This window comes from Nematolebias whitei, chromosome 15 (assembly GCF_014905685.2).
Source record: "Nematolebias whitei isolate Nwh7 chromosome 15, NemWhi1, whole genome shotgun sequence".
Lineage (NCBI taxonomy): Eukaryota > Metazoa > Chordata > Actinopteri > Cyprinodontiformes > Rivulidae > Nematolebias > Nematolebias whitei.
This window is the reverse complement of record NC_056512.1, coordinates 19,214,447-19,225,121: the sequence shown is the minus strand read 5'-3', so window position 1 is coordinate 19,225,121 and position 10,675 is coordinate 19,214,447. Positions and strand designations below refer to the sequence as shown.

Sequence of the window (10,675 nt, the reverse complement as noted above, 5' to 3'; positions counted from 1 at the left end):
TGACTACTCTTGTATATTTTGTGAACTACACATGGAAACAATCTCTTTTATTCTATCAATGTAATCACACAAAGACGTTCTGGACAGATGTACAACAACTCATACGAAAGAAAACTGGACAAATAATTCAACTTGCAGAGAAAAACATTATTATATAATGCTTCGACAATAAGGATATGGACTTGATCTACTTCACCCAACTTCTACGTCTCCTGGGAAAATTTCACATTCACAAGAAAACAGTGGTCAAACTCCAAGTCAAGCAGAACCCACTTCAGCAGAACTTTACTGATACAGCAGCACTATTAAAGGACTTGAAAACAAAAAGGCAATGAAAACCAACTCTGTTCTAGAAAAGCTTCATGTAACCTGTAAATAGATTGGTTTGTATCTTTAGACTTTTTTTATCTTTTGTACCTTTTAATAATTATATTAGAATAGAATAGAAATAGAATAGAAATGGCCTTTATTGTCCCACGGATGAGAAATTCCAGTGTATCAGCAGCAACTGATAAAAAGATTTAAAGATTTCACACAAGTTCCTAAATGTTAATAAACAACACAATATATAAGAAATAAGATAAACAATATCAATAATAATGTTCAATATGTTCAATATTGTTCTTTTTTTATACTTTAATACTATTACTTTTGTACCTGTTAATATACCCCTGGCAGACACGTTTGTAATGTTCATAAAAGCTTAATAAAAATAAATAAATAAACGCGCTTCCGGTGAAGGAGGGCGCTTTTCACAGCAGGGGTGCCGTTTTCGATACAACACCAGTGCAGTAGGCGGAGCCAGAGTCACCAAAGGAAGTAAAACATGGCCGACAGGCGATGATTGCTAACAAAAGTTAGCGACGTTAAAATCTGCTAACTTCCTTGTAAATGAAGCGAATATCTGAACTTTGCCGCGCGCCTTCTGTTCATGTTTAGATTTAGGTCAGACTCACGAGGGATTCTTGGACTGAACGTGAGCCTTTCCTTCCATAAAAACAACTTAAATTCTGACTCGGTGGTAGCTAGCATTAGCAACCAAACCAGCGCCCGCGATCGCTTTTGTCAAGACAACTCCGGAGAACAGAGCTGGTGAACGTTTCGCTGATTTTTAAATCCCAAGGCTTATGTTTTGCATCTGGTTTTGAATATTTTGGGTCCAGAGCCTGCTTGCTCGGACTAATCGCTAAACCGTTTTAGCTGTTGGACTGTGCCGGTTTGCAAACACTCAGGAGCGATGGACCCGAAGAGAGCGCGCGGCAGATCGTCTCACGCGAGCAGCGGGGACTCGAGCTGCGACAGCCCGGCGTCCCCGTCCAGCAGCCCCGCGCAGCTCGCGCGCCAAGCCTCGGTGTCCGCGGCCAACGCGTTCGCCAACGACGGCAGCTTCATGGAGATGTTCAAAAAGAAGATGGAGGAGGAGAAGAGGAGAAAAGAGGAGCACGGAACAGGTGGAGACGGAGTCACCGAGCAGGGACAGAGCTCGGAGGAAAAGAAGGCCCCTCCTGTGACGACCTTTGTAAGGGGTTCAGCAGTTGTAAAGATGAGATAACACTAGTTCAGCTCATACTTTACCAGACAGTTTAAACTTTGTGAAATATTGACCCAAAAAGTATCACCAGTAATCTAGCAGTCATTTTATGAGCTTTAATAAAATGCAACCTCTGGTAGCTGACGTAAGCTTAGGAGTGCGCCCCACCAGTGATGGGGAGCATCACTGGTGGGGACTGGTGGTGCAGCAGGAGACTAAATGTAGCCCCTCTGCCCTGGTGTAGTTTCCTTCATTGGCAGTCCACCTGCAACGACCCCTGTAACGGTTTCAGTCTTCTATCCCCTAACCCAGGTGGGGAAGCGCCGAGGCGGGGTGTTCCTAAAGACCGGCATGGTTGCCAAGAAGCAGAAACAGGAGACGGAAGTAAGCGATGACATGTCGGTGTTTCTGTGCGCCTCGTGCGTCCCACTGTAACCTCCTGTCCTCTCTGCAGGCTGCTGAGCCAGGCAAGAGCGATGCTTGGTCAAAGTACATGGCCGAGGTGAAAAAGTACAAAGCCCACCAGTGTGGCGACGACGACAAAACCAGACCTCTGGTCAAATAGGCTCCTGGAACGTGGGAGGCGAGAACGCTTTTTGGGAGAAATCCATCCAGCAGCTCCGGGGGAGACGGCCCGTGTTCTTGTACTGCCGGTTCAGGCCGTCCTTCACAAACTGCTTAAACTGAAACACTTTTCCTTTTCTATTGTTTTTGCCTTGCTTTTGTTGTGTCCGGTGTCAAAGATGTCTAAGAAACTTGGCATCAGTTATTGCAATCAATTAAATTTGTCATGTCTGATTTTTGTGGATTTATCCCCAATTCTAACTGGTTTAGAAAACCTGGTTATGGTTTCACTATTGTTCCTTTTTAAAGTGATTTGTTTAAAATTCTGGTATGAAAACAAATGTCCTTGTGTCTGTACGTTTAAACTAAAGGTGCTGTAGTTTCAGTGTTTTTCCAGAGGAATGTCAGTTTTTACATTCCTTTGATGTTCGTTTCCACACGACCCTGGTTTAATATAGATTTCTGATTTTATGAGGCGTACTTAAACGCACCAAAACAGCTCTTGCCTTTTTACTGGACACTAGATTTCAGGAGCTTTGTATTCTGCATTAAAGGGATAGTCCAGATCTTTAGAAGTGGGGTTCAGTTCTTCAGGTTGGAGAAATGTTTTTTCTACCCAGCACTGGATCTATGTGCTAACTGCTAGTCTGTAGGTAGTAAACTGCTAGTCTGTAGGTAGTAAATTGCTGGTCTGTAGGTAGTAAAGTACTATGTCGTCATTGTATGTTCCCATACAATGGTGAAACTGGTTCTTTCCATTTAAACCATCACGCCTGGGATACACCCAGGTGGAGCAGTGGGCACCTATGTCAATGCTTGGGGAGCAATTAGGGATTGGGTGTCCTGCACAGAGACATGTGGGAATGGCTGGGGATTGAACCTGGGACTTTCAGGTCCCGAGTTGTCTGCCTTCTACCCCATCTTGGCCCCGTTAGCCGAGACCAAGGGAGATTTCTGACACTGGTCGAGTCCGATTTATTTTATTCATGCGCATGCTGTTTTGTGTTTCTTTATGCAGTTGTCCAGGTAATATTACATCTTGATAAGTAGAGCTGCTCTGTTGTTCAAGTGAAAGTAGAACTTGCTGCAAGGATAGCTAACGTGTACCTCGCTGGTTGTAAAGGTTCATAAACAACCTTTGTGGGAATTACTATCACTTTCCCTACTGTTCTCCAAGGAGGGCGCCCCACCCTGCCTATGGAAATGAGCTTCACCCTCAGCCCCACCACCCCCAACCTCAGTCAACTGGCAGCACTAACATTGTTCTACTGTACAGCACTATAGATAAAGTGGTATGGCATGGTAGCAGCTAACCTAGTGCACAACACATGCATCTGTCACTTCCAGTGAACTAGGGCTGCACATGCAATTATTTATTTTAGGACTTACAGTAGTTGTTTGTTTATCGTGGGGGGGGTCTGTACTCTTGAAGACCTGCAATCAGTAAAAAACCGCGAAGTAGGAATAGTACAAGTAGTAATTTTATTATATATATATATGCATATATGAAGGCATCATAAACCCTGTTCCCACTCAGCTCTGCCGCCTGCAAGTGCTCTTGGCCACGCCCACTTGTTTTGCAGCTGCAGCAGGTTTACCCTGCAGTGTGGCCTGCACAGGTGCTAAATCATTTTAATACAATTTCATGCAGCTCATCCATCAATCAGCCAATTGTGTGTCATGTCCGCTCTTATGTTGGAAAACTGCCATAAACTAATTGCTAAGTTGCGAGGGACTGTTATATTTTTTCCAATTGTATGACTGAAGTCTTGAATTTTTTTTTAGATTTTAAGGTTTTATAAACTTGTTCTACACACGTGTTCTAACCTCTTAAACCTGTGTAAATTTTAACAACTTATGCATATGTACTGTACTGCAAAATTTTACTCACCAGCTGTGCAGAGTAGCTCAGTTCTGGTTCTGCAGACCTGCCCTGCAGCGACGAATCCCAGTCCAGGTTGATGTGCACATGGATAATTGAGCTTCAGGGTTATTTGTGACTTGCCTGCCAGTTCTGCGAGCTTCATACAGATCGTTACTTCTGACTTGGCGTTCCAAAACTAATCCGCCATTTCAGCAGAAAGCAGCAGCTGGAAGCACTGTTGGCTTCTGGGTAGTGTAGTTCTTTTGACCGGCGTTACAATATAGGCTTTTTGAAAGAAAATATAAAATGGCAGCGCCTGTCCAAAGTATTTTTTTTTTTTCCCATAGCGTTCCAGTCACGTAACATTAAAATTGACTGGTTGAAAAACTGCAAAAGAGCAAGTCTGCAATAGTAGAGAGGGACTACCAGTACAGCAAACCACTATCATTTTTACATCATCAGCTACAACGGAGTTTGTTTTGGGCAGCTGTGGCTGAGTGATTACAGCAGTCATCTTCCAATGCAAGAGTTGGGGGTTCAATTCCACCAGCAGTCACATGCCCAAGTGTCCCTGGGCAAGACACTGAACCCCTCATTACCTCCCATGTGTCCCATCAGTGCATGAATGTGATGAAGCACTGATTAGTCTTTGTACAGAAATAGTGGTGCTGTATGAATGGGTAAATGAGGACACAGATTGTAGTGTAAAGTACTTTGAGTATCTTGATAAGACAAAAGGTGCAGTCCATTTAAAATAAAGTTTGTATAATTAATTAAAATTTGACAGATGGATCTTAGCTCATCGTTCCAGTCAGAATTAAACAATTTCTCCAAATTGAAGCAGTTTTAAGAGCCATCTATAACAGGTAAGATATTTGCTCATGAATTTTCAGTTGTGCTTTTGAACTGATAAAGTCAAGATCTTCAGTTTTTATGTTGCAGGAGCTAAACTGGTCCATCTGGGCTGCTTCTTGACAAGATGATGATTTTAGATGTATAAAAAAGATATAACCTGTTAAACCTCCTGACTTTATTTAAAAGTTACACTTTTTGTTTGAAACAAGTAGCACCTCAGCACATTTCAGTGCATGTGACACAAATATAAAATTTTTAAAACTTGCATTTTATTCATGTAAGGGTTTCAATTAAAAGTAGGCTTGAGTCCTATACAGAAAACAGATTTATCCAAGAATTCAAGTACAATGAAAACATGTACAGCTCATATTTAAAAAAAGCTCCAAGTCAACTTTGCAGTTTACATTTCATACAGGTATCCATGATAATTACAGAATGATTAAAAACAGCACCAGGTAAGATACTGACCATGCATCGCAGGGGGAGACGTACAACAAGGCACACAGTCCAACCAGCCAGACAGGTTTCACACCCCCCTTAACCCATTCCTCACTTCTCCCCGTCCACAGTGATTAAGGTCTGTTGTAAACATTAGAACATGGTATTTGCCTTCTCTATCGACACGAAGGAGTTTAAAAAAAGGTATTTGACTGTGGTAAGGTGGTGAGCTGATCTGTGAGGTGCAGCCCACTACTGATTAAACCCGTTCCAGTGAAGTGTTCAGACAACGTCCCGACTGGTTTGCACGTCGTTCCTTGGTGTGGACGTCCAGCTGGATCATAGAGTCTTCCGCTTGTTGTCTCCTCCCTGGCTCTGACCGACATCTGGACCGAAGACAAAAGGACAAGCTTAAACCACTGGAGAAAGAACAGCTGAACGCAACACAAGTGATGGGATTAACTCCACGGAGACATGCTGCCACCAACAGATGATAGAACCAGACAACCCGATACAGAGGACAGCAGACGCTAGAAAAGAGAGCGGGAGACGAAGGAGGAGGGGGGCAGGTTTTACCTGAGAAAGCGAGCTGCAAGTGAGGAGGCAGAGCAACCTGAGACCCTGACTGGAGACTCTTATACAGATCTGAGGAGACAGGACAGGGCGACGAGGGCGGGAGGAACCAATGCCAACAGAACGAGGAGGAAAGAGTGGATGTGAAGAGATGAAGGGTGTTTTATGAATAAGTGCCAGATGTAGAGAAAAGAGAAGATTTGGGAGATGAAGTCAACAAAATGAAACGTCTCACATTAATCACGTTTAGCTTGTGTTCAGACAAACAATACAGAATAAATGATTCTAACACACAACACCAAACAGAACCCGAACACAAACTGACCGGCACACGAACAGGAGCGTCCGTGTACCGAGCTCAGATGTTTTCATCAAATTGTTTCCACATCGTTTCCTCGTGAGACGAGTTTGAAACGGTTCACAAGCGTATGCCCGTGTGTGTAACTCACTTTGTGTCAGGGTGGAGAATGCCGCGTTGCTACTGGCTGCAGAGCTGCTGGTTGCTGGACTGGAGCCACCCGTCCCCAGCTGAGGCAGGTTTAGCATGGAGGGAAACTGGAACGGCAGGGATACAGGTACCAGACCCCCCAGCATCCCAAACCCCAGGGGAAGAGACGAGGCCGAGCTGAGCAGACTGCTGCTTCCTGTTGTGGAGACCTGAGCCGAGGACAGAAAGGTTGAAAGGACGAGATGCTGAATGTGAGATGATGACTGCTCAGCTTCAGAACCACATGAACCGATACAACAGGGTTTACAAATGGTCAGAGGGACAAACCATACCTGCCTTTCCACCATTTCCTGAAGAACGACCCAGAACAGAGGTCTAAAACAGACTCTAGTATGACGCTACCCAATGCTTCAGGAGAATTTTTTTTAAATGCAAACATTAGTTAAGGCATGTTTTTAAGAAGACCGCTCTGTGAAATGGCCACACAGCTTCCTCCTGCCGTTCATAAATCACAGATGAAACCGCCACGTCCTGCTCAGATGTGAGCTCCGAGCCCAACCGAGAGACATGGAGCAGAACTCTGCTGGACTGAGCAGAGCGTGATGTGTGTCGAACATTTCCCTTGTATCATTTACTATAAAGAATTAACTCCCTTTAGAGATCCTGTTTGTGGTTATCTATTTTTTTTTTAACTATCAATATTCTCCCTGTAATCTGTTTGTTGTTGTTTAATCCCACGAGCAGGTGATCACAACTAATGTCATCAGGTCACATCACATTACTGAGCCGCAGCTCCAAAGGTTTTGTTTTCTTCACGCATCAGCCAGACCGGCCCTGTTACTATTTCAATCAACAGCACAGACACATCAGAGTACGTACGCCGTTTCCTACCCTCGCCGCCTCAGCATGTCTTCTGAATGGACTGAGGCAGCCAGAGCACATCTCAGTCCAAGACTGAGGTTTCTTGTGAATGACGCTTTAGAAAATATAAAGTCAATACATGAAAATAAAACTTTGCCACTCAGACGCCTCCAGTAACTTGATTTGTAAACACTCGTATTATAAAGAGGAAGATTTCAAAAGATACATGGCTGTTGAGGCCTCCAAGCAGCTGACAAAAGAATGACACTAGATGATAACCCAGCTGCGATGTACAAGATCAACCAGGCCAGGGTCTTGGCAAGGTCCTCAGGTGTGTAAAAACAACAGAGGGCACAATAGGTCCATAATTGTTTTTATCCATCCATCATCTTATGCTTGTTCCGAAGTCGGGTCATGGGGCAGCAGCTTGAGCAGGGAGGTCCAGACATCTCTTTCCACAGCCACCTCTTCCAGCTCTTCTGGGAGGACTCCAAGGTGTTAACAGGCCAAAAGAGATACATGGGAACACCATGATCCTCTCAGTCGGACATGCCCGAAGCACCTCCCCAAGGAGATGCCCAGGGAGCATCCTTACCAAATGCCCGAACCACCTCAACTGAATACTCTCGATGTGGAGGAGCAGCAGTTCTACTCCGAGTCTCTCCCAGATAACTGAACTTCTTACCCTATATCTAAGGGAGAGTCCAGCTAGTAGCTACTCAATTGCCTGTATCCACGATCTCATTCTTTTAGTCACTACCCAGAGCTCATGACCATAGGTGAGGATAGGAACGTACAGCGACTGGTAAACAGAGAGCTTTGCCTTACAGCTCAGCTCTCTCTTCACTAGAACAGACTGGCACAGAGTCTGGAATACTGCAGATACTGCACCAGTCCATCTGTCAATCTCACACTCCATTTTTCCCTCACTTGTGAACAAAACCCCAAGATACTTGGAACTCCTCCACTTAAGGCAGAGCCTCACTCTCGACCCAAAGAGAGCAATTCACCTTTCTCCGACTGAGGACCATGGCCTCAGATTTTGAGGTGCCGATTCTCATCCTAGCCGCTCCACACTTGGCTGAGAACCCTCCAGTGACAACTAGAGATCACGGCACGGTGATGCCAACAGGACCACATCATCTGCAAAGAGCAGAGATGGAATCCTGAGGCCATTGAACTGGAATCCCTCCGCCCCCCTGGCTGCACCGAGAAATTCTGTCTAAAAGATTCTAAAAAATTCTGTATAAAAGTTATGAACAGAATCAGTGACAACGGGCAGCCCTGGCAAAGTCCAACTAACACCCTGAAGGGGTCCAACTTACTGCCGGCAATGCGAACCAAACTCTTGCACCGCTTGTATAGGGACCGAACAGCCCGTAACAACGGGCCCTCAATCCCATACTCACGGAGCACCTACCACAGTGTACCTCAAGGAACAGGTCGAAAGCCTTCTCCAATTCCACAAAACACATGCAAACAGGATGGACAAACTCCCATGACCCCTCGAGGATCCTAGTAAAGGTAAAGAGCTGGTCCAGTGTTCCACGACCAAGAAGGAACCTACATTGTTCCTCCTAGATCTGAGGTTCGACCAACGACCGGACTCACTTCTCCAGTACCTCTGAATAAACCTTACCAGGGAGGCTAAGGAGAGTGATGTCCCTATAATTGGAGCACACCCTCCAGTCCCCCTTTTTGAAGAGGGGAACCATCACCCTAGTCTGCCAATCCAGTGGCACTGCCCCCAATGTCCACACAACGTTACAAAGGCGTGTCAACCAAGACAACCCCACAACATCAAGAGCTTTAAGGTAATTAGGGCAAATCTCATCCACCCTCGGAGCCCTGCCGCCGTGGAGCTTTTTAACTGCCTCAGCAACCTCAGCCACGGTTATGGACACACCAGCCCTAAAGTCCTCTGACTCAGCTTCTTCCATGGAAGATGTGCCGGTGGGATTGAGAAGGTCCGATAAGTATTCCTTCTACCTCTCTATGGCATCACTGGTTGAGGTCAACAGAACCTACCTTCACTGAATATCCATCCATCCAGCCATCCATTTTCTTCTGCTTATCCAGGTCGGGTCGCAGGGGTATAAGTAGGGAGGCCCAGACTTCCCTCTCCCCAGCTACTTGGGGAGAGGGTGGCTGTGGCTGAGTGGTTAGAGCAGTCGTCCTCCAATGCAAGAGTTGGGGTTCAAATCCACCAGCAGTCACATGCTGAAGTGTCTCTGGGCAAGACATTGAACCCATCGTTGCCTCCGATGTGTGTCCCACCGGTGTATGAATGTGATCTAAAGCACTGATTAGTCTCTTTAGAATGATTTGTTCAATTAGCTTTGTAGAGATCTAATAGGGCTCTAATAGAGTGCTGTATGAATGGGTAAATGAGGACACAGATTGTAGTGTAAAGCGCTTTGAGTGTCTTCATAAGATAGAAAGGCGCTATACAAGTACAGTCCATTTACTTGGGCCAGCTCCTCTGGGGGAATCCCGAGGCGTTCCCAGGCCAACCAAGAAACATAGTCCTTCCAGCGTGTCCTGGGTCTTCCTCTGGGTCTCCTCCTGGTGGGACATGTCTGGAACACCTCACCAGAGAGGCGTCCAGGAGGCATCCTAACCAGATGCCCAAGCCACCTCAACTGGCTCCTCTCGACGTGGAGAAGCAAAAGCTCTACTCTGAATCCCTCCTGGATGACCGAGCTTCTCACCCTATCTCTAAGGGAGAGCCCAGACACCCTGTGGAGAAAACTAATTTCGGCCGCTTGTATCCAAGTTCTTGTTCTTTCGGTCACCACCCAAAGCTCATGATCATAAATGAGTTTAGGAACTTAGATCAACTGGTAAATTGAGAGCTTTGCCTTCTGACTCAGCTCTCTCTTCACAACGACAGACCGGTACAGCGCTCGCTTCACTGCAGACGCCGCACCTATTCGCTTATCGATCTCTAGCTCTATTTTTCCCTCATTTGTGAACAAGACCCCCAGATACTTAAACTCCTCCACTTAGGGCAGGACCTCCTCCCCGACCCGGAAAGGGCACTTTTCCGGCTCAAGACCATGGCCTAGGATTTGGAGGAACTCATCCTCATCCCGGCTGCGTCACACTCAGCTGCGAACCGCTCCAGTGAAAGTTGTAGATCACGACCTGATGAAGCCAATAGGACCACATCATCAACAAAAAGCAGAAATGCGATCCTAAGGTCACCAAAACGGATCCCCTCAACACCCTGGCTGCGCCTAGAAATTCTGTCCATAAAAGTTATGAACAGAATCGGTGACAAAGGGCAACCTTGGCAGAGTCCAACTCTTACCGGGAATGAGCCCGACTCACTGCCGGCAATGCGGACCAAGCTCTGACACCGGTCATACAGGGACCTAACAGCCCGTATCAAAGGGCCTGGTACCCCATACTCCAAGAGTACGCCCCACAGGGTTCCCAGAGGGAGCGGGTCGAATGCCTTCTCCAAATCCACAAAGCACATGTAGACTGGTTGGGCAAACTCCCATGCCCCCCCCCCCCCCCCCCCCCCCCCCCCCCC

The 10,675-nt window shown here is 46.1% G+C and overlaps 2 protein-coding genes across 2 annotated transcripts in view; one reads left to right on the top strand and one right to left on the bottom strand.

Annotated features, from left to right (window-relative positions):
- Positions 1 to 806: 806 nt before the first annotated feature.
- On the top strand, positions 807 to 2,288 carry trir (telomerase RNA component interacting RNase). The gene is made up of 3 exons (XM_037689441.1): positions 807 to 1,519; positions 1,844 to 1,915; positions 1,986 to 2,288. Exons 1-3 carry the CDS (start codon positions 1,238 to 1,240, stop codon positions 2,094 to 2,096), a joined length of 465 nt encoding a protein of 154 aa, XP_037545369.1. The 5' UTR covers positions 807 to 1,237; the 3' UTR covers positions 2,097 to 2,288.
- Positions 2,289 to 5,377: 3,089 nt separating this feature from the next.
- The window catches only part of ubn2b (ubinuclein 2b), a gene marked incomplete in the record, with an annotated part of 27,746 nt that continues 22,448 nt past the window's right edge, over positions 5,378 to 10,675 (bottom strand). Inside the window, 3 exon segments of the mRNA XM_037689440.1 lie at positions 5,378 to 5,638; positions 5,829 to 5,897; positions 6,275 to 6,482. Of these exon segments, the coding sequence (XP_037545368.1) occupies positions 5,592 to 5,638; positions 5,829 to 5,897; positions 6,275 to 6,482 (324 nt within the window).